Source organism: Periplaneta americana, chromosome 1 (genome assembly GCF_040183065.1).
Source record: "Periplaneta americana isolate PAMFEO1 chromosome 1, P.americana_PAMFEO1_priV1, whole genome shotgun sequence".
NCBI classification, from domain to species: domain Eukaryota; kingdom Metazoa; phylum Arthropoda; class Insecta; order Blattodea; family Blattidae; genus Periplaneta; species Periplaneta americana.
Window position 1 is genome coordinate 213,364,139 of NC_091117.1, and position 25,976 is coordinate 213,390,114.

Consider the following 25,976-nt stretch of genomic DNA (forward strand, 5'->3'; position numbering starts at 1 on the left):
CACATCAAATGCTTCAATTCGTTTCTCTTCATTTCGTCGTAATGTCCATGTTCTTTCCCCATACAATGCCACACTCCACACAAAGCACTTCACTAGTCTCTTCCTTAGTTCTTTTTCAAGAGGTTCGCAGAAGATCCTTCTTCTTCTATTAAAAGCTTCCTTTGTTCATGTTTGCAGTTTTTCTTGGGAAGGATAGGCCTAAATGCGGTAACATCCCGTTGCTTTCCGCACACCACTATCTCTTTCGCATCTCATTAAATTCCAGGGGGCCCAAGCGTGGAGATGAGGAGAGTGGATTTGACTAATTGGGCCCTCCGGACTTCACCGAAAGTCACGGCAAGGGTTAAATATTAATTCTATCAGGATGTTTGACCCGGTCAGAGACCGGGAAATCTCAATTAGCCTTTGCCCCCCGCATCCTGGACTAGCTTCTACGAATCATCAGAAAATCTTAGAGTGTGATTGGGCCAATTTTTCCGAAAATGTTTCCACACTTTTGCTCTCGTAGCTCAGCGGACGAACGTCGGAATTTAGATGTCAACGTCTCAGGTTCAATTCCTCGTTACTCCTTTTCATTTTATTGTGGTTCAAGATAGTATAATGTAATAATACAAAAAGAAAAACTAATAGCAGTATTATGCAACTGGATTTTTCCAAACCTAATATTAAATTTATGTTATTTATATCGCTAAAGAACGATTACAATATAAATAACTTGAATATTATTTATACAGTATCACTAAAGAACGATAACAGAATATAAATGATAAATATCGGTTTGTTTAATTAATATATTGCGAAAGAACAATAACAATATAAATAACTTGAATATTGTTTTATAATGCTAATGAAGGAAAACAGAATATAAATGATAACTTGAATATTATTTAAATCGCTAAAGAACGATAACAATATAAAAAACGTGAATATTATTCATATCGGAATTTCACAGATTTATTACAGATGTATTTAAGAAATTGTAGAAGAATAGTAATTAGTAACAGTGTCCTATTTATTCTTCTTGGAGCCAAATTTGTAACTTTTAAAAGTGTGGTTACTATGTTGAAGTGTATGTGTTGTAACGGATGCTTGATTTGTTATGTATGTGAGTCAGTTATGGGATACTTGATGTCGTCGCAATGTCGTAATTATAGTTTGATTGTGTTTGTGTGACTATTGTGTATTAATTTATGATGTATGGTACGGAAAGGTGCATATTTGTGTTATAGAAGTGTTACGTATGTGTGTTGTTAATGTTTTTGTGTTTCAAATTGATACCTGATATTTGTTTTGCAATCGCAATGCCCAATTTACGGATTGTTTATGTTTTGTTTACATCGCGTAAGCTAATTTAATTTTCTTTTCCATTTCTCTTTATGCTTATCTTTTTTGTGTATAAAACTATAGCCCTAACATACATATGTAAAATAGGGCTAACCCCCATTGGAGATACTGTAGCTACAATAGTAATAATTATTATTCATATCGTTATAATACGATAACAGAATACAAATGATGACCTGAATTTTATTCATATCTCTAAAGAACGATAACAAAATATAAATAACGCGATATCCATAAAGAACGATAACTGGATATAAATGATAATTTGAATATCATTTACATCGCTAAAGAACGATTGAAAAATAAAATGAAAACTTGAAGAAGGCCCGAACCCACGACCTTTGAATCATTAAACAAGCACTCTACCGCTGGTCTACGAGGCGTAGATATGGAACACTTTCATAGTTCCGGAACTCCTTGTACAAGCACATGCATCGTGCAACATCGCCGCGACCCGAAGTGGACTTTGAAAATATTCGCTGTTCACGAGTGCGGCCACTTTTTTTTTTTGACAGCTGTACATTGAATACTCTTAAAAATAACTCAAAATGGCAAATTTTTGTTGTGTTTCTATATGTAAAAACCAGGGAAAGCCTTTTGTTTTCATTCAGATCCCGAAATATTCTGAATATATGCTATGAACCTTAAAAATGTAACTAATGAAATTGCGCCTCGAAAGTGCTAGCTATTAAACAAAAATAACGACTTCAAGTAAGGAATTGCTAGCTACAGTTTCATTTTGAAAGAAGGAAAAGAAAAATTAATAAAAACATATGCAACCTCGACAGCAAGCTATGTTAGCTTTGATTATATTCAGTACTTATCTCTGAAGTTTACGTCTGCAGTAAACTCTTGATTAACTGGGATGTTTATTATCCAGGACAATTCACAGTGCAATCCATTTCGTGAATAATGTTTTTAATGTACTGTAGACTAATTTTATTAAAACCATGTTTTTGCTTCAAATTCTCAAAATCATCCTACATAGTAGCCTATTCAAAACTGCATGTCTTTAACCTATAAAACACAGGAATAATCGTAATACTACTGCGAACATATTATATCACCTTATCAAACATTGCATTTGATCTTTCTGCAACTAGAGGAAAAAATACGAGAAATTCAATCTCGATAGTGCCTTCCCTATAAAAGAAAAACACATCAGTGGCTGCATATCCTGTTTTTAGCGTACGGTACTTGTAATACTAATGATTAAACAGGTAATATTCACCTTCGACAAAGTTCCTATTTATTATTATTTGTTTATTCGTGCACCTCGTCCTCAAAGTTCTCGTTCAGTTTCATTAATATTCAATTTACTCGTATCTATATTCTGCATACTGCAGATTTCCCTATCCATCTCTTAAGGACAATCGCTCAGTATTATACGAGTTTACGATATTATTTATTGTAATTTAAATTATGAGGTAAGAAAATACTGAATTATATTAAATTATACAGGGTTATATTGTAAATATAATTTTGACACGCACAAAAAACCAACAAGGGGAGAAAGTAATCAACTGTAGCATACGACATAGTATAACCCTACAATATGTTGTGCCGCATGGAACGCTCCTGCCATCTAACGGTAAAATTTCTCATAAGATGTGCCTATTACTTCTGATTTTGAAACGCCCTGTATGCGGTCGAAGCTGGGACAAAGATGGTGGAGGTTGAGGTGAAGGGAAATATAGCAGAGAAAATGAGTGCTGTTTCAAAGCGAGAAGCTAGGTGTTCCATTCTCATTCAGAAACGTTTGTCGCAGGTCTTAAATGAAACAATGTTTCTCTAGTGCTAGCAGGGTGCACTTTGCAAAATGGTGCAGACGTCCTGTCCACATGAAAGGATTCAGAATATCCTGGAAAACGAGAAATAATAAGAACGTTCGTTGCGGACTGTAAAGCCAGAAAAATGACTCTGAGAGGGAAAAGAACTGTTGCGTTGTAATGATTATGTAACAGATAAAAGTGCAAGACAGATTTTGTTTATCATTTGCTGAGTTTTATTTCTAGTTTAGGATTCAAATATGCAGCTACAAGGAGGATGGATTTTTAAAATCAATAAAAGTTGTCACTGTGAATTATTTCAGAATCGTGGCAAAGTTGACAATTCTATGTTTCTAATAATAATAATAGACCCTAATAATAATAATAATAATAATAATAATAATAATAATAATAATAATAATAATAATAATAATGGTATTTATTTGTTTGTTTATTTATTTATTCTGGTGTAGTTAAGGCCGGAGGTGGGGTATGATGATAGAGACTGGATTAATCTTGCACAGGATAGGGACCGCTGGCGGGCTTATGTGAGGGCGGCAATGAACCTTCGGGTTCCTTAAAAGCCATTTGTAAGTAAGTAAGTAGTTAAGGCCATCAGGCCTTCTCTTCCACAACACCAGGAATACAAATACAATAATATGGAAAAACAGAGAAAAAAACACTATACACAAAATAAAACTGCACAAAAAATTAAGAGAGAGAGAGAGAGAGAGAGAGAGAGAGAGAGAGAGAGAGAGAGAAACACTATAAACAAAGTAAAGCCACACAAAAATATACACAGGTTGCAGTCATACAAACTTTAAATGAGTGAATAAGTATCATAATTAATTGTATCCTAACTAATTATCCTAATTGATTATTTACTTACTGGCTTTTAAGGAACCCGGAGGTTCATTGCCGCCATCACATAAGCCCGCTACTGGTCCCTATCATGAGCAAGATTAATCCATTCTCTATCATCATATACCACTTCCCTCAAATCCATTTTAATATTATCTTTCCATCTACGTCTCGGCCTCCCCAAAGGTCTTTTCCCCTCTGGCCTCCCAACTAACACTCTATATGCATTTCTGGATTCGTCCATACGTGCTACATGTCCTGCCCATCTCAAACGACTGGATTTTATGTTCTTAATTATGTCAGGTGAAGTATACAATGCGTGCAGCTCTGCGTTGTGTAACTTTCTCCATTCTCCTGTAACTTCATCCCTCTTAGCCGCAAATATTTTCCTAAGAACCTTATTCTCAAACACCCTTAATCTCTGTTCCTCTCTCAAAGTGAGAGTCCAAGTTTCACAACCATACAGAACAACCGGTAATATAACTGTTTTATAAATTCTAACTTTCAGACTTTTTGACAGAAGACTAGATGACTGTGGTCGTTCCGGAGAATCAGTCCCATTCCGAGGCTTACTGTTAGGTTTCTTAACAAGCTGTTTTTTTACGGTGATGGGTTGTTAGCCCTTCGCCCAACCCCCAAGCTGGAGGACCACCCCTTATTTGCTGTCCACGACTGCTTATTCAATATATCCGCAGCTACCCTCCATATCTGGAGGCCGTCTCCTCTATCCGCAACCTGAGGACGCGCCATGCCGTGGTGATAGGGACCTACAATACATGACATAATAATAATAATAATAATAATAATAATAATAATAATGATAATAATGATAATGATAATGATATCTTGGAGCAACAGTAACAAATATAAATGATAATCGGGAGGAAATTAAACACAGAATGAACATGGGAAATGCCTGTTATTATTTTGTTGAGCAGCTTTTATCATCTAGTCTGCTGTCAAAAAATCTGAAAGTTAGAATTTATAAAACAGTTATATTACCGGTTGTTCTTTATGGTTGTGAAACTTGGACTCTCACTTTGAGAGAGGAACATAGGTTAAGGGTGCTTGAGAATAAGGTGCTTAGGAAAATATTTGGGGCTAAGAGGGATGAAGTTACAGGAGAATGGAGAAAGTTACACAACACAGAACTACACGCATTGTATTCTTCACCTGACTTAGTTAGGAACATTAAATCCTGACGTTTGAGATGGGCAGGGCATGTAGCACGTATGGGCGAATCCAGAAATGCATATAGAGTGTTAGTTGAGAGGCCGGAGGGAAAAAGACCTTTAGGGAGGCCGAGACGTAGATGGGAAGATAATATTAAAATGGATTTGAGGGAGGTGGGATTTGATGATAGAGAATGGATTAATCTTGCTCAGGATAGGGACCAATGGCGGGCTTATGTGAGGGCGGCAATGAACCTACGGGTTCCTTAAAAGCCAGTAAGTAAGTAAGTATGTGAGTAATAATAATAATAATAATAATAATAATAATAATAATAATAATGATAATAATAATAAAAGGTAAACGTAAAGGTATCCCCGTCACTTGCCATGAAGGCACTTGGGAGGGCATGGAGGTAGAGCCCCATGCTTTCCATGACCTCAGCACTAGAATGAGATGGTGTGGTCGGCACCACGCTCTGACCGCGTTTTACCCCCCGGAAATATCCGGTATTGGAAAAATCTCGTCATCACTCGGGATCGAACCCTGGACTTTCCAGTCCGTAGCCAGCTGCTCTACCAACTGAGCTACCCGGCCGCCAATAATAATAATAATAATAATCTCCAAAGGTAGAGCGCGCAGTGATTTATCTATATAATAATGAAACGTTTAATCACGTTATGCATATGCACAATGATTTTTTGGTGTAACAGATGCATATTTGTGTTTAGATAGAAGGGCTTATTCCACAGAAGAAAATTTTCTTAGAAACAAGAATTAAATTTAACACATTATTATTAGTTACTTTACATGAAGGAATGTAAACATAATTATCAAAAAACTTATCTTCACGTTTTGTAATTAAATTTTAACTAATTACAGAAAAAAATCACTTTAAAAAAGAGGGTTAAGCCCATTTACCTTAACACCATCAATAACTATAATGTTTGAAAATTAAACTGAAAATCAATCACAACACATTCCTTCTGCTACCCGATCTGCTTACATCAGTCTATAATATTCAAACGTAACAGGATTGTTAACATCTAATCACTGACTAGCTAAAGAAAAATGGCAAATATGGCTACTTTTTCTCAGATTGGTATCCTTAATCAGCTATACAAAATACGATTTTATATTTCAGTAATACGTAATATTAATGTTATATAACTGGCAAATTCTGTAAATATTATGTATTCATAATGTCTATCTAAAATTTCCAGGGATTATAACACTTCTCCCCCCCCTCATATCCATCGGAACACAGCTAGGAACACTTCCACCCTAGTATGGCAAATTGAACTTCTATGTATATATAAATATTAAAAGAAAATAATCTGCCCTCAATGAGGGTGACCATAAAGATCCAGAATAAAAGCACTACAGAATAATTTAGAAAGACAGGAATTGTTTAGTAAAAAATTCAGAGAAATGCAAACCCAACAGAATCATCAATGGCCAAAATATAAATGGTAATGTAATATTTGGATTGAATCCTTAAGAATATTCAACAAAAGTTTTTGAATTTCAAAAAATCGGAGCCCGAGTGCTTTTAAAATATTCCATGTGAATTTAGGGAGTGTGCCACGTGCACCAAACAAAAGACCAGAAACACTCCACTGACTAGTGGGAATGTTATAGTTCTCATTTAGATAAGGGATGCAGGACTCATAAATGGATTTCTTCTCCTCATCAACGTGTTGTGCCTGCAGGGCACCGGATTGTAGGATCAAGGACTAATCCCTTAGATTGAGTCCTGTGGATGGCTACAATATCTGCTCTTCTGTTCGAATCTGAGGATGAAACGCAGTGGATCTCCTCGTATACTTCCCATCCACGACGCTTGAGGACATCAGCAATACCGGTCCTGGCTTATGGTGTCGATTGTTGCCCAGCAGCTCCGTTTTTCGACAGAACCCCAACACGTGACCAAGAGTTTCCGTCTCGTTGCAGCCGGGATGGCGACAACGGGTTGTGTTGAAACTTCTGCCGGGCACAGATCTAACAGCAGATAGATTGCTGGACATTTTAATTGCATTAATGTATTCTGAAATTGATAAATTTGCTTTTGATGACATCCAGGAATTTGCCTTGGGGCAAAAGTTCTTGTATTGTACGAGTTAAACCCCCGTCGCCCTCCTGGATTTAACTATCAACATTTCGCTTCCAGACAGTAGTGAGAGGACTGCAATTGTCTAGTAAAAATTTAGTTTTGTTTCCTTTCTTGTTCTACAACCGAGTGTTTTCTTCACGATTCGGCTTGCGGCTTGAAGTTGTGAGGATTTATTTAGTATACTAGCCGTACCCGTGCGCTCCGCTGCACCCGTTAGAAATAAATATAAAGTAATTACATAATTGAAATAGGACATTTGATCCAGGGAACATTCGTGTTTGATAGAAGGATAAATCGTTTAATATGTTACTTAATTTAAATTGCATCCAAATAATTAAAATGCGATCATTTTGGTCCAGAGACACTCATTTGGTGCAGTGACAATTCCTTTAACATGCTTCTTAATTTTTATTACATGCAACCATAGCTTAATGAAGATTGACATCATTTAGATTTAATGTGTATACTTTATTTTACTTGTTATAGGTTTCCATTGAATTATGGTAATAACTTAATTTTAACCCTTGTTTTCTACGTATTCAGTAAATGGCGCTTGGCCCACTATGGTTCTGAACCCTTCAAATAACTTAAATTATATTATATAATATTACATTACATATATTATATTATATTATATTATATTATATCAGAAGTTACTGTAATAACATTATAGCATTATGTCCATCTAGAGAAACTACACTTTCCAATGGTGAAATAATAATTAATTAAACAAATCGGTTAATTTAGCTTCCGATATTACTTCATACAAACACAGAAACATTCTCTGTAGGCTATCTTTCATAGCTTTCGATTTTTGCTGTCCAAGGCCCCTTATAGACGAAGTCATTTGTTTTTATTTCATTATACGGCCTTAGATGGCAGTTATTTTAATTTTAAAACTCATTTATCTCATTAAATATCAGTCCTATCAAAATTTTTCAAGGAATAAAACTTACCGCAAATTATTTTTAAAGAAAATTTTGTTATGTAACATGTTTCACAAAAATCAATAATAAGCGAGATATTTCGATTTATTTAATTCAGACCCCCTTGTAACCCCCTTTTAAATAATGTATTTTGAATGTCATATAGCCTAAAATCTAAGTTAAAACGAACTTAATTTATATTCCAATTTTCATCGAAATCCGTTCAGCCATTATCGCGTGAAAAGGTAACAGACAGACAGACAGACAGACAGACAAAAATTTCAAAAAAGCGATTTTCGGTTTCAGGGTGGTTAATTATATATGTTAGGATCAATTATTTTTGGAAAATAGAAAATTACCAGAAAAATTTTGGCTACAGATTTATTATTAGTATAGATATTAAGATGACATGTAGACCTACTTATTTTAACATTTGTTCTTGTTTATAAAGAAAAGTGAAAGACGTTGCCATGGAAATTAGTATGTTATTTGATAAATACTGAGTAGGCCTAGTTACTCCAGGTTTGGAGATAAAATAAATGTATAGCCGATTAAATATTGTGAATTTAAAAGACTTTCATTGATAGAACTGAGTAGCTGGTATTTTTAAAGAATGTTTGTGCGAATGTTATCGACACTTCGAGAGATCGTATGCCACCATAAAAAAAAGGATTGAGTTGCGGGAAAGAGGGAAGGTTGGAGAATGTTCGGTTTGCAGTGAAAGACCTGCCTTTGGGCAATAAACTGCGAATGAATAAATCATAATACCTTCTTCACCTAGATTTTATTAAATGACAATTATAATTAAATCCAAAGAACGCATAAGGAAAGAGAATACAATGCATGTGTGTGCCTTCCTCCAGCAATTTAACGGTTTTATAGCTATTCCCTAACGAGAAATTTTCTGACTTTTGAAAAGCCGTTCCTGCTTTGCGTATAATAGGAAAGGGAAAGGATCTCGTACATGTTTAACCCAGGGTTGCTTTATCTTCACTTGATACGGGTTTGGGTAGTTCTGCTAATAGTGCCGAAAATAATAGTCCCATTCAAGGGGCGAAATCGAAAGCACAATCTTGCCAACTCGTAACCAAATGCTTTAACGACTACCCTTACCATTCCAACACTTGCGCGTTGGTTACAAACTTGGCTTCCGCGAAAGTTACAGTTTAAAAGATTCCACTTTCATGCGAGGAAATAGAAGTATTTATTCCAAATTGCAGATTTTCTTTATAGTTCATTACAGCATTTATCAAATTTGTAACCGCTTTAAGGAAGTATATTATTTATTCCATTCCAGTGGCGAAGCGTAGAGTGAAGACCAAGACATGCACTCTGCAATTACTTTAATTTCTCTCAAGAAAGTGTGCGTGACTAGACATTATTCCCGGTTTTATTATTATTATTATTATTATTATTATTATTATTATTATTATTATTATTACTATTATTATTATTATTATTATTATTATTATTATTATTCTTAGATGGCTCATACGAGGAGACATAGAGGAAGACAGAAAATAGGAAAGACTGGAGAATGCTGAGTTTGCAATGAAAGACCTACCCTTAAGCAGAACACTGAATGAATGAATAATTATTGGAAAATATTGGAAGAAAATAACATTCCTAAAATGTTAATCAAAAACATTAAGAGTCATATACATGAACACTATAGTACATTATGCAACGAGCCTATAATGGTAGTGATTAAGACGCGAGTATGTTTGTTTATGAAATGAGCGCAAGTGAGTTTCATAATTTTCATACGAGCGTCTTAATTACCATTATAGGCAAGTTTCATACGACTTTTTATGCTCGACCATATTTCTGACTTGAAATTATTCAGAAGTATTCATGTTATGTTTATGTGAGTGAGGAGTGGAACTGATCTGAATTGTAAGATGTGCGCAGACGCGAAAGTATTGATTTTTTCCGAAACACGAATGTCATTGATCTTGATATAATCTAGAGAATAACATGAACATTAGGCTTGATATAACCTGGAAATTGATTTAGAATTGAAAAACGAGATGACAAATTAAATTTATTTTAATATTATTATAGTAACAGAACATAACCTTCTGCGACAGTATTGGATTTCCAGCCTCCGTGACTTTTTGCTAATTGTCTTTCGATTGCATATCCGAGAATAATCGATACTTGCGGTTTTATAATGGTACAATCAGTACAAAGGTGATTTCTCATTGGCTGAACAACAGAATTATAATGAATAGATGTACTTTTAATGAGGTGCATTAAAGGGCTACTACCAGGTGTATAATTACTACATTTCGGCATGGTCGAGCATAAAAATTAAAACAAAGTTACAAAACTGAATTTCACAAACAATATTGACAAATAAAGAATTATTCGACAAGGATGCCCTCTAGCACCGGTACTATTTAATATATATCAATTACATAATAGAAAAATGGCTCCCTTTGATACGAAATTATGGAATAAAACTAAATAGAAGTTCACACTCTACAGTATGCATATGAACAACTGTTAATAGCGGACAATGAAGATAATTTACGAAAATCAATAAAAAAATTGAATGAAATTGTAGTATATTATGGAATGAGAATAAACACATCCAAAACAAAATCAATGGTCTTCGAAACAAAAGAAAAGAAATAAAACGAGTCAAAATTGTGGTGGATAATAAAACAATAGAACAAGTGTCATCATTTGACTATGTAGAAAATATTGTATCAAATTGAGGAAATGAAGACATAGAACAGAAACTACATAAATATAATGCGGTAAATGGAATACTTATAAGAAGATATTTCAGGAAGCAAATGTTAAAAGAATCTCAAGTCAGATTATATAACGCTAGAGCAAAACAAGTGCCAAAATTTGGCAGTGAAACATGGATCATAAAGCAAAGAGAGAAATCTAGAATACAGGCAGCGCAAATGAAATTTCTCAGATCAATTTTAGGATTTACAAGATTAGACCACCAGAGGAATGAAGATATTAGAGCAAAATTTAAAGTTAAAAATATAAAAACAGAAATAATAGAATACCGGTACAGACAGACTTGGAAAGAACATGTTGAAAGAATGCCAAATTCTCGTTAGCCAAAGACAGCTCTATCGTTCAGACCAATAGGAGGAAGAGATCAGGGAAGACCAGAAACAAGATGGTTAGATCACTGAACGGAAACAGACAGAAGTGTCATTATTATTATTATTATTATTATTATTATTATTATTATTATTATTATTATTATACGGAATAAAGTAATATTCATTAACTTTCCAAATGTAATTCTGTGGACTTACCAGTATATTTACTCCTATATGTGAAATTCAGCCGCTGTTAATTTAAGCACTGTCTGTCCGGAGAGAAAATAATTTGGTTTTCCTCAAAGCTCATGATTATGTCGGATACGTTTTAATTTAAGTTTTCCAATGTCACACTAACACACCTCGTTACAGTCACACATTTTTACATTAAATAAAACAACAAAACACAACTTTGTCTCTTCACTGATCTGAGCGAAACTCGAGCATTGCACGTGTCACGAACTCAAACTACACTGAAAGTCAAACTGTGGAAGGCACGGATCTTCGAATGGTAAGTAACTGTCTATTTGGCTGTTGTGCTGTAAAATAGCACTGTCGGAATAATCATAAAAATAAACGCTCAAGCTGGCAGAAATCTGTGAGTCAGTCCACCACTGTCGTATAACATGCTTATAACATATATACTCTCAGTTTTTATGGCACCTGAACTGACTGGTATTTCACCTTAACACACCTTTTCTCTGCTCGGCACTTATCTGAGATCTGTGAACAATAATATACTTCGAGACTTCAGAAGGTATTTTTGTCAAACGCTGCATACAGGGTATATAATTGCATGCAGTCTAACCTGTTAGATTTAAACTAAATACAGCAGTATTTTAACATTTTCGCGGAAATTCTTTTTTGTTGGTTATTTAACAACGCTATATCAACTACTAGGTTATTTAGCGTCGATGAGATTGGTGATAGCGAGATGGAATTTTGCGAGATGAGGCCGAGGATTCTCCATAGATTACCCGGCATTCACCTTACGGTTGGGGAAAACCTCGGAAAAAAACCCAACCAGGTAATCAGCCCAAGCGGGAATCGAACCCGCGTCTTAACCGACTGAGCCACGCCGGTGCCCTTCGCGGGAAATAAAACGAGAAAAATCCGTATTATTACTATTGTCATTATTATATGAGATTTATTTTAGCATATAAGTCAAGTTTTTGAGCCCACCTCAACTTTTCCAAAAATTAGCGTGACTAAATACACATGTATTAAATGAGTAACAGAATATCGGAAACAGAAAAGACTTTGTCTCGTCTTTTCTAGCTTTTCCTCGATTTTGTTATGATGTGTTCTTCAAGGGACGAGATGATGTCGAGTGTGAAGTATGGTAGGGGCTTGTCAGAAACCAGCACAATAGGGAAAATTGTTTGCCAAAATATGAAATTTATTACGCCGAATACGAGGGTCATTTCATAAGTCATGGCAACTATATTATATCAAGCAATGAAGTTGCAGGAATAGAAATTCAGTAAATAGGCCTACTATTGTAGGTCGCTGGAATGTGCTTCGCAATGCTGGTACCAAATTGGATCCGGTTACAGGTGGCCATTGGGTAAGGGAAATCGAAAAAAATGCGTAAATAGAATTAATTGTTTTATTGTGCAGAAAGGGAAACAAAGTACATTACTCACAGCTAACACCCTTCAAAATAATCCACCAAGGTTTCCACACGTCTTTGCCAATGATGATGCTGGCGTGGAATATCATCGGCTATGTGCGATTTGTCAGTGTGTATCATCTCTCGTCGAAACGCTGTTAAGATGTCTTCCCGGTTTGCAAACCCTTTTCACGCAGGGCAGGGCCAATGACAAAGGGGCAGGGACCATTGGCAAAAGGAGGCGGGGCCAATGACAAAGGGGGCGTGACCAAAGGCAAAGGGGTGGTGTCAATGGCAAAGTGGGTGGGGCCATTGATAAAGGGGGCGTGGACAATAATAAAATGACTGGGACCATTGGCAAAGGGGCGGGGGTCATTGACAAAGAGGCGGGGCTAAAGATAAAGGAGGCGGGCCAATGGAAAAGTGGGCGGAGCCGATGGCCAAGGAGGTAGGGCCATTCATAAAGGAGCGAGGCCAATGTGGAAGGGGGCAGGTGAATGGGAAAGAGGGGCGTGTGACCAATGACAAAATGGGCGGGACCAATGCAATGGCGGAGGGACGGGGCCAATGACAAATGGGGCGGGACCATTAATAAAGGAGTCGGGGCCATTAATAAAGGAGGCGGGACCATTAATAAAGGGGACGGGGCCAATGAAAAAATTGGATGTTATCAATGACAAAGGGGCGGGGCCGTTGACAAAAGGGGCGGAGTCAATGGCAAAGGGGGGCGTGGACAATGACAAAGGGGCGGTTCCAATAGCTAAGGGGGCGGGACAATCGGTAAAGGGGCGGGGCCAATGACAAAGTGGGCGGGACCAATGACAAAGGTTCCGTAACTTACGGATGCACATTATTATTCACTGCAAAAATTACGACGAAAATGAACATCACGGCTCAAGCATGTGTTTCAGAATGTCGGCAGTTGACTGTACTCCACGAACACGCAGCGACGGCCTGTTTGTTAATATCCTTATCCGTGAATTACCTGTGTTCGGCGTATTAAGCCTATATATCCAATGTGTCTTTAACTTCAGTCTTTAGGTAGCTGGAATACGAAGGCTATGAAATGACCCTCGTATGAAAATATGAAATAAATACTTCAGCGTAAATCAGCTTCATTTCTAAATCATTTGGAGCAGGTTTACATCATTACTTAAAAACAAAGCTATAGAGATTAATATTTTTATCTCTATTTAATGTTACCGAATAAAAACACAATAAACCTGCGTAATGAAATAGTTTTTCAGAATAATTAAATCCTTACCTCAATTCAAGAACTAGGTAACTAATATTTTACATGCAATTGTGTGTGTCAGTTCGCAGTAGTGTCACGGAAGCGCTAGTGTCGCAGTGTCGCATATCGAAACTTCTGAATATGCGACACCACTACCACGATACTTTGATGACGGTATCAAAAACTGTTGTCTCGATGACACTTTTGCGAAATTTACTGTCGTGACAGCAATGTCGTGGCACCAGTGTCATCGTGAAAACGGGCCATAAGGCCCTAGTAAAATTCTCGTGTTAAATACAATTGTGCACTTGTCCTCAGACATCACCTTCAACCTGACGATGAGGCGCAAGACGCTGTTCTACACCGTGAACCTCATCATCCCCTGCGTGGGCATCACCTTCCTCACGGTGCTGGTGTTCTACCTGCCGTCGGACTCGGGCGAGAAGGTGTCGCTGTGCGTGTCCATCCTGCTGTCGCTCACCGTGTTCTTCCTGCTGCTGGCGGAGATCATCCCGCCCACCTCGCTGGCCGTGCCCCTGCTCGGCAAGTACCTGCTCTTCACCATGATCCTGGTCACGCTCTCCATCTCCATCACCGTCTTTGTCCTCAACGTCCATTTCCGGTAAGTTCTTGTATTTTCATAAAGATATAGTTCTAAGATATAAACCTTAGGCCTACCTAAAATGGACAATATCTTTTAGGGCCGGTATTATAAACGCCCTTTAAACCTTACATTCAGTTTAAACTCAAGTTTTTCGTTCTGCTTCGTATTGTAAACCTTAACTACCAGTTAATCTTGAGTTAACTTGAGTTTAACTTGATCGGCAGTTCCCTGCCGTTTAAACTGAAGTTCAAAGCTCAACAGTGCAAGATGGCGGTTCCCGCAATACACATTGATATTGCAAATGTTTTCCAAGAACTTATGAGTGACGTCATGTGAGTGATCAATGTTACTGAACGACCACGGCGGCCAAGAATTTTTCGAAGTGGAGTGCACCACTTTGAAATATACATAAATGAACATAAGTTTTAAAACAGATTGAGGCTTTCGAAGCAGACAGTCCTAACCTTCAGAATTAGGCTTATAGGCCTAACCTTGTTTCGAAGAATTGAAACTCGGATACAACATGTAACAGAAAAACGAGAAATTGCAAAAATATGTGTTTTAGGGTTTGAATTGAAAGATTATTTGAAAAGATAAATGATTTTTTTTAAATTCTGTTGAATCTCTGCATCAGTTACTAGTTGCTCTGTGCTATTTTCCTCTGGTAGTAGGCATACTGAAAACGATGGAAGATTTCGAAGGTGTCCGTAAATCTACTATAAACCTATTGCGCATTGTACTGTGTGTGGCAGACAATCTCCTGGGGGATAGTCTATGGGGCCTGATTTATAAACACACTAATAATATTACCTAATTTTACTAGACTCGTAAAAATAATTTTATTGTTTGAATAAAATTCTGTTTCATAAATATTCTAGACAACACAAAATACGCACACTAATATTTTTACTTAATTACTCAGTTGATTCTGTATGCAGTTACGTCGGGATGGTCATGCAAGATTTAGTTTGGGAGTATAACCACAGTCTAATTGTGGTATAACGTTGATAGCCAACATTAAGAAACTATTTGAGGTTAAGTCTGACAAGCATGCTGAAGTACGCGGTATTGGTCCTCTTTAGGTTTTTTATGATACTCTCTCTGATATCGAAGAACAAAGATGTTTCTTAATGAAGATTCTCCACGAGCGTCGGCTATTTTAAATCAATAATATAATTAAACAGTTGCGATGTTCTTTTTTTCTTTCCTAGCAGTAATACCAATCGTATTCCACTACGGTTTAACTTAACCGAGACTCTGCAATACGGAACGTTGAGTTAAACTCACTGTTAGGTTTAACTTAAGTTTAACATAATCTTTAGATTAACCGTATTTATAAAACCGGGCCTAAATGTAAGCCTATCTTGTCATCTTTCGTTCACCAGCCTGTCTATCTATCATTTCCCCACTTCTCCACTACTGACCCCCCCCCACACTTTTATTCTCCTCTCACTTCACTTCACTTGCTATTGTCCTTGTCCTTACTACTATCTATTTTTTCCTTGTATTTTTTCACACTACTTGCACACTACACCAACTCCTTAAATCTTAATGTTTCTTTTTACTGTTCACCTTTATTCCTTCATCACTGCTCCCTGGATCCGTTCATTTTTCTTCACTCGCCTTGTCGTTGTTTTTACCCAAAGAGTTTGTAATATATAACTAGAGACACCAACGGCGCTAGTTTCGCGTACAAAATTGAACCGCTGTTCGGCCGCCATTAAAGGGAGTTGATACTTCGCCGGGAGTGCGAGCAGTTCATGCTTATTGAGGAGTACGAATAAATATAAGTACACTTGAAGGGAAATAATAAGAAAATGGTGAAATACTGCGCCGCAAATAATTGTTTGAACATAGCTACTATTGTAGGATGCCCAAGAAAGCATGCATATCTTAATATTTTGAGTAATATTCCAAATGCAGTTCCTCCTTTGAATGTGTTTACAGAATGTCGGAATATTTCTTGGATAAAGTTTTTTCCAGAAACACATTAATCAGGTTTATAAGACTGATTTCAACAATGTATGTAAGGGTTAGGTGCCATCATATTACAGTGGATTATAATAGCAGAGTGCATAAGAAAATCCTCAGACTATATCTGTCTAAACTGTTTTGTTTCACAATAAATTAATTAATCATGTAATTTCCGTTTTGTACAGCATGTACTTCTAGTTTTTGGTTGTATTAAATGCAAAGAAATTAGTGAAAATATAGCTGATGGCATAGCTAGGCCTATTATTACCACTGCTACTAGGTCTACTATTACCACTACTACTAGGTCTATTATTACCACTACTACTAACTAGGTCTCACTACTACTATGCCTACTAATACCACCAAAACTAGGTCTACTATTACCACTAATACTAGGCCTACTATTACCACAAAAACTAGGCCTACTATTACCACAAAAACTAGGCCTACTATTACCACAAAAACTAGGCCTACTATTACCACAAAAACTAGGCCTACTACTACCACCACTAATACTAGGCCTACTATTACCATTACTACTAGGCCTACTATTGCCACTACTACTAGGTCTACTATTGCTACAAAAACTAGACCTACTATTACCACAAAAACTAGACCTGCCACTACCACTACCACTACTACTATACCTGCTATTACCACTACTACTAGGCCTACTATTACCACTACTACTACTACTGCTACTATTACCACTACTACTAGGCCTATTATTACCACTACTACTAGACCTACTATTACCACTACTATTAGGCCTATTATTACCACTACTACTAGACCTACTATTACCACTACTACTAGGCCTACTATTACCACTACTACTAGACCTACTATTACCACTACTACTAGACCTACTATTACCACTACTACTAGGCCTATTATTACCACTACTACTAGACCTACTATTACCACTACTACTAGGCCTATTATTACCACTACTACTAGACCTACTATTACCACTACTACTAGGCCTATTATTACCACTACTACTAGGCCTACTATTACCACTACTACTAGACCTACTATTACCACTACTACTAGGCCTACTATTACCACTACTACTAGACCTACTATTACCACTACTACTAGACCTACTATTACCACTACTACTAGGCCTATTATTACCACTACTACTAGACCTACTATTACCACTACTACTAGGCCTATTATTACCACTACTACTAGGCCTACTATTACCACTACTACTAGACCTACTATTACCACTACTACTAGGCCTACTATTACCACTACTACTAGGCCTACTATTACCACTACTACTAGACCTACTATTACCACTACTACTAGACCTACTATTACCACTACTACTAGGCCTATTATTACCACTACTACTAGGCCTACTATTACCACTACTACTAGGCCTACTATTACCATTACTACTAGACCTACTATTACCACTACTACTAGGCCTACTATTACCACTACTACTAGGCCTATTATTACCACTATTACTAGGCCTATTATTACTACTACAACTTGGCCTATTATTACCACTATTACTAGGCCTACTAATACTACCAAAACTAGGCTTCCTATTACCATTACTACTAGGCTTATTACCACTACTACTAGGTCTATTATTACCACTACTACTAGGCCTACTATTACCACTACTGCTACGCCTACTATTACCACTATTCCTAGGCCTACTATTACCCCTACTAATTGTATTAAAAACTCTGTATTGACCTCTAACTTGGTGGTCATCAACTACACAATGAATAGATAGTTTATAATAAAATGTATTCTCATTATATTTTAAATCTGTTTCCAGAATTTTTATGATCTCATATTTCACCACTAAATATTTTCTAAGCACCATATACCTTCCTCTTCCTTTGCATTGAAGGACTGAAATATAGATCATTTTAAATATTACAGTAAATATCCATTATTATGTCCTTAAAGCAATACTAGTAATACTGAAAATTAATGTTGACATGCCATTATTCAATATTTCACATACTTATCCCGAGTGTATATGGTGATTTAATTTATTTTTAAGAATATCGCCAAAGATGAATCATTATAATACTTTAATAAATATAGCGCTCCTCTGCCATTCATGTTTATTTCATCACGACTCATCCTTTGTAAAAGATGTTTAAAACAGTGTCTATCACCAGGCTACATCAATGTATTGTGGTACTGTTTTCGAATTTTGCGCCGCAAACACTCCCTTTAATGGCGGATGCTAGCCGATTCAATTTGTGACATTTTTCTTGCCTGCCACTCACGGGTATGTGTCTCTAGTAAGTATTACAAACTCTTTGTTTTTACCTGACTCCGCAACTCTCGTACTGGCCTTGGAATCGCCCCCAGCTGATGAATGCACGAATTCTGCCGCGTTTTTTCTCAGAAGTTAAAAAAGATACAAGTGTAGAAAAAATAGGCATATGTAACATACCTTTATGTATACAACCGGTTAAATAAATTTAAAATTCCACTGAACGGTTGGCTAAAAGAAAAATGCATTGATAACATTTTTTGCGTTAAGAATGGCAGCAAATTATTTTTTATTTTTGCTGAAGATGAAATAAAGTTAATTTTCTTAACCTACTGTGTGAAATGCCATCACATTGATATTGTATATTAATTTCAGCCTTCTGGGTACAATACTTTCTGAGGAAAGTGTACCAATGTCACAAAAAATAAGAAAGTGCAGAAAAATGGTGTCGAAGTTTCCATAACTTATATTGCAATGTTAAATTCCTCAATTTTGGGTGCACTTTTCTCAGAAGTGATAAAAGATACAAATGTAGAAAAAATAGGGCATATGTAACATAGTTTTATGTGTACAACCGGTTAAATAAATTTAAAATTTCACTGAGTTGTTGACAAGAAAAAATTTTCATTGATAAAGTTTGTTGCATTACGAATTATTACAATATTTTCATTGAGTAGTCCACACCTGTGGAGTAACGGTTAGCGCGTCTAGCAGCGAAACCAGGTGGCCCGGGTTCGATTCCCGGTCGGAGCAAGTTACCTGGTTGAGGTTTTTTCCGGGGTTTTCCCTCAACCTAATATGAGAAAATTCTGGGTAACTTTCGGTGTTGGACCCCGGCCTCATTTCACCGGCATTACCATCTTCATCTCATTCAGACGCTAAATAACCTAAGCTGTTGATAGAGCGTCGTAAAATAACCTACTAAAAAATTCATCGAATATAGGGCTAAAAGCTGACAATTAGAAGAAGTAAAATCATGTTATCATTTTACACATATTGAACTACCGAAAAACGATAAAAACCAACATTTCATTTTTTTTCCTCAAAATTCGGTGTATAGGCTCCCCTTAACCCTGGGGCGGCCTCCTTTTCTTCTTCCTGTTGTGATCTTCTCAACAAAAGTGAAAATCTAAAAAATGGCATTATTCAGAGCTATCTAGTTCTCTTTGTATGAACTATTTGACTACCATTTCACACCAATAGATGGAGTAAGAACTAGCCTATAGTTGCGTTTCGCATTAAAATCTCAATTTCATTTTAAAAAATGGTCTTTATCCACTTATCATTTTCAGATCTTCAATTATAGAAAATATTTTGGGGTTCACCATTATAAAGTATGAGCTTCGAAGGATTCGTGACGTGTTCTGTTATAGAATATTGTTAATAAGGGCGAAGCTGGGTAAAGCACACATTAAGAAGGTGACGGTGACGTTGGTGATATTATTCGGTTTACGAAGGTCATAATTAAATTTCACACTAAGCCTCAGATAGTTTCAATATTTGCACTTGATGCGTGAATTATGGTTTCTATGTGCACTGTGGTAATTCATAGAAAATGCGGATTTCTCTCCCTAAAGCAATAACGACTTTGATGATGCCACAATGCTGTGCCCATGCAAATGTTTGGGTATCGACATATCGGATTCGAATTAAAAGAGCCTTGTTTGTATTTACCATATCTGGCCTTGTTAGATTTGCAAATGAGGTATTTTGGATAGCTATAGCTTTGGTTCCGATGGAACAACAAAGTGGATACCGTTAGAGCATGAATATTGAACTGAATTCTGTGCAGATCCCAAAGCCAGTAAGCGACTGCATTGAATGGACACGGCTGTTGTTTCGCCTGGCTTAGTAAATACTGCATACAATTCACCGAACAGCTTAAGTTAGGTTTGACGAAACAATTCATATCCACTTGCATTGTTAAACGTTTCAATCACAACCTCGTGGATTATTGACACAAATCTGTACTTGGAAACAAAACCTTTCTTATATCTCTTTATAGACTCCACATAGTGTTGTCAGAATTAGTTCCACGGACTTATCATATGCGTAGCACATTGTTTGCGACTTCGATGCTTTTGTCTCTTATCATCTGTTCTTTATTCCAAGACAATTGAATTGCTTTAGACATTACCACTGTTAATATTCTACAGAGATGTACACTGGATCGCAAAAGAAATTCCGAGTCGAAGTCGCTATCGATATGAAATATTATCGTATTACAAGGACTTCGCTTAGGAAACAATAGAAATAGAGATACACAGAATGCATTGCATATAAACTCTATCACACTATGACATGACCACAGTCTAGTATATACAGTCACGAAGCTCAATAAGTAGTAAATATGCATCCATAAATAGTTGATAATCACTAGGATCGCTAATATCACCTCATTACAGACAATGCGAAATAGTACAGGCACAGTCTATTGTTCCTAGCACCCTCACAACTCAAGCTTCGTGACTGTATATACAGAGCGTTCGCCTACGGGTGGGGCCAGGGAAGCGGCCTGCCTGCGGTGTCGCTTGCGGGAATCGTCTATCCGTAAGCTTCCGCTTTCTATACTATACTCTGTAGGGTTTTAATTTTAAAAGTTTAGCAGCAGTAAAGACTGATGTTTTTGAAACACTAACTTCCTGTGAAACACATCTTAGAGATTTATTAGGAGAGCGTGTAAATGATGCACTGATTTCATCAATTTTTTTCTTCCATCAATACTCTTTGTTTTTGCTTAGGAATTGCAGCATTTATCGACCCTGTTGTCCTTAATTTGTTAACAAGACGTCTAATAGTTTCTCTACCCTGAATTGGAGCACCCGGATATTTCACTTCAAATTGCCTACGCACCTCTCTACATGACTCTGTTTTCACATATGCATCATACATAAAAACTCTGTTCAAGCGTGAATTTTGCGTTTTGCATTGTTAACAAATTTTACACACACGCTGAATATTTAAGTAACTGTGTCAAGAAACTGCACTGTACGTGTTAAATACTGCAACATCTGGCTCACAACTGATAACTTGTCGACCTTGATGTCCTTGATTGTCGAGCGTGTCTCAACAACTGCGCGCACAAAGCGGCGTATCAGTACATGCCGCTTTCCTGGCCCCACCCGTAGGCGAACGCTCTGTACTAGACTGTGATGGTACTTCACAGTATTTTGCATATAGTGCCATCCCGCCTTATTACATATCAATTTATGCAAGTCGACTCATTACTCTTCCACTTATGTTCCTTTTAAATGTATCTTTGTCACCTCTCATTCCCCACACTGCCCATCAATTACTTCCCCACTTCTCATACTCGTGATGATCCACTACTGACACCCATATTTATTCCAACCCTCTCACTCCACTTCACTTGAAATTGACATTTTTGCTCCGTCCTATTATCTACTTTTTCTTTCTTTTTTTCTCTCACTAGTCCCCATCACACCAACTCCTTAAATCATATTGTTTCTTCTTGCTACTACCCCCTCTTCCTTCACCACTGCCACCTGGATCAGTTGCATTCCTCTTCGTCTCTCTCTCTCCGTTTTTTTTTTTCTTGACGCTGTAATTCTCTTATGGCAAAGTGCATCAACATCGGTTAAAAACGCAGTAATCATAGATTACGAAACGACGGTTAAACAGTAACTGTGGTTAAAATATAATTTCTGTGCACCATTCACAATCACCGATTACTTAAACATGGCTAGCTGACACCTCATTTAACCAGAGTAAAGTCTATGATGGTACACTGTTTCTACAAAATGGCTAAAGGAAAGCATCCATACCGCTGCAAAGATAATAGTCAACGTCTAAAAGCGACTGTGCTCACTCTGTTCTACATCAAAATGAACGTGTTCTACATTTTCGCGTTGCATTTGTTTGCCTTTCGGCACTGTTATATTTACGAGTTGCATTTCTTTGTTTTTCAGTGTTGTTAGGTTAAAATCGTACAAAATGGAAAATTGGATGCAAAAATGATTATATCCCAATGTGAGGTTCAAGTATTGATAGACTTACTTACTAGATGTAAATATATTATATAAAAAGAAGTAATATCCATAAAGGAAAAGGATGCAGAAGATGAGTAGGAATGTGTGTACGATCCAGGACCCCATTTACACCAGGGAACTGTTCATTATCCTAAGATCCATCCATAATCTCTCTTTCTTCAGCCAGTGACATAGAGAAAGAGATATTAGAGTATTCCCTCTTAAAATACAGAAAATAATAGTTACATAGAATCGTAACATAAGCAGCCGATCCATAGGAGAAATATGACTGTTCTTGTGTTATATCAAGTGATTCATTTGTAGATTTTGATAAACGAAATCCCTCCTGAAATTTTCTGTCACCTAATTCCTCGTAAGAATTCTCTCTTTCCATTATAGAAACTTCACGCTCACGCTCTAGCCAAGTAATTCGAGTACTGTGTAATAATAATAGTCTTCAAAATAAACATCTGTGGCTCTGGCCGCCATTTTGCTTTACTTGGTCTACTAATCACTGGTTATCTCCTTTAACCGCTCGAATATGGCCGGTTAGAGATTACTGTGGTTAACCTCCTATTTAAGTCGTAACCGAGGTCGAGCCACTGTAAAAATGCTTAAACACGGGTTAGATGACAATTTTAACCAGTGGTTACACTAACCGACGTTGATGCACGTGGGCATTATGCTCTACGGAATAGCCCCAACTGCTGATCGCTAGTCTTCTCCGATTTCACTGTAGTCGAATTCTGTCGTGTCAGCAGTATTTCACTACGTGTTGATTCTGCTTTCGACGACGCCACTGGCTGCATCCGCTCTGAGTTCCTTCTTTTCGCATTCCAAAGCTGATTGTTGATTCTTGCCCTTCCTTCTCTTGTACGCTATGAAGTTGGTATCATTCCTAACGCTCCTCGACACTAATCCCCTAGTTTTGTTATTATTATTATTATTATTATTATTATTATTATTATTATTATTATTATTATTATTATTATTATTATTATTCCTGTTGGTTCCACCTACTCCTCTTCGGAATAGTTTAAATTTCCCCGGAGGGGACGGTCTGAATTCAACTCTGCTTCTACTCACGAAGGGAATGCGTATATGTATGATTTAAGTTCAAAGATTGCGCAGGACTGCCTCCGTGGTCTGTTGGTCAGCGTGCTGGCTTCCAGATAAGGAGGTCCCTGGGTGTCTAGAGTCTGAAAATTTGTATGAATGTGAGTGTGATTGTGAGTTTGCCGGGTTAATATTAATTAACCAACCATCACAAATATAAAATACATCAGGACTGTCGCTGGGCAGTAACCTGAACACACGTTTCAGCGTCACATTGTTGACAAGTAACTCCATCTGTTAGCACAACCATAAATCATCAAATAGATGCTATAGAGTTACCAACAACGAAAAAAAAAAAAAGATTGCGCACACGTTTATAATAACATCTATGCGTTACGGAACATTCGCTGTGTATATTTATTGAAAGAAAATTATTTGTAATTGTGCCTTGTTACTGGTGTAAGTTTGTGTGAGGAGAAAGGACTGTAAATAATGTTGAGCTTTCCTTGCACAAATGACTAATTTGAGAAGTGGGTTCCTGCCCGTTGAGAAGCACAACAGTGAATAATGCAAGCAATACAACACTGTCACGTCGCTGTACCGGTCTCGTTGTTTTCCCGCTTCCCGACTGTACGGACTCCACGCAACTTGCCAATACCACCGAGAAGCAATTTAGTAGCTGTTCATTCCGTGGCTTGCAGCCAGGAACTTGTCCGCAGTTTTTTTTTGTAGCTTCCTATATAGATTTTTTTTATATTTTTCTCTAATATATCTCACTAACACAACGAAACTTTGTTATACCCAAGTTTCATTAAAATATAACATTATTAAATTACCGGGCGTGGTGGTTACGTAATTAATATTGGTTTTCTGTGGCTGCGTTAAGAGAGCCCACGCCTTGCAGGTAGGCACGATAATTAACGTCATATATGGTCAGAGCTTCGTTAGATATGACATATACACCGATAGTTTTAATTTTTCTCGGAATTTCCATGAGCGACAAAAATATCAGCCATTTCACGCTAAAGGGTGTGACAGTTATACTCATTTTTTAAACTTCAAAGTGTAAATATTAGTATTAAATTTCATTAAGGATTGCAATAACTCCGTAATATTAAATACAGGGTGATTCACGAGGAAAGGTAAAAAATTTAGGATGTGTATTATGAAGTCATTTTGAGTCAAAAAGTTCATATGAATATAGGTCCGTTTTCGAACGGTTACGGAGATATGGCTCTTTGATTTGATTTGATATTAAATACAGGGTGATTCACGAGGAAAGGTAAAAAATTTAGGATGTGTATTATGAAGTCATTTTGAGTCAAAAAGTTCATATGAATATAGGTCCGTTTTCGAACGGTTACGGAGATATGGCTCTTTGATTTGATTTTATTTGATATTAAATACAGGGTGATTCACGAGGAAAGGTAAAAAATTTAGGATGTGTATTATGAAGTCATTTTGAGTCAAAAAGTTCATATGAATATAGGTCCGTTTTCGAACGGTTACGGAGATATGGCTCTTTGATTTCACAAAAACTTCTAAGATTCCATTGTACTAACTCGCATTTAGAGGCAGATAACGGACAAATTTAAAGTTTATATTCATGTATGCATACATCCTAATATTCTAGACGTCGGGGTCGATATTTTCGCACATTTTCAAAGGTACCTCCTTCTGCTTGAATGCACTGTTGCGCTCGGGCGTGAATCGCGCTCATCGCTCGGGAGAGTTGCTCGTGGCTGTTCTTTATGCCGCATCCAAAATACGGTCTATTAGGCCTCTCTCGTTTCCCCCTTCCTTTGCTATACCAAGTCTTTCATCCAATCCCATAGACAGTAAGTACTCTTCGATATGGTACCCTTCTGTTCGGAAAGCGTCGTTCATATTCAGCGACGGCACGCAAGGAACTTCCATCGCACAAACCAAAACATACACAATATCGGCGTATTCTGTAGTCGAAAATTTAAAAGCCATCTTGAAAAACAGA

At 36.9% G+C, this 25,976-nt stretch overlaps 1 protein-coding gene across 2 annotated transcripts in view; it reads left to right on the plus strand.

The window, feature by feature from the left end:
* nAChRbeta2 (nicotinic acetylcholine receptor beta2) overlaps nucleotides 1-25,976 on the plus strand; it is a 331,852-nt gene that overhangs the window by 72,184 nt on the left and 233,692 nt on the right. For both annotated transcript variants that reach the window (XM_069838040.1, XM_069838032.1), the window contains exon 7: nucleotides 14,422-14,725. In XM_069838040.1, coding sequence (XP_069694141.1) covers nucleotides 14,422-14,725 — 304 coding nt within the window. The remainder of the gene's footprint in view (nucleotides 1-14,421; nucleotides 14,726-25,976) is intronic.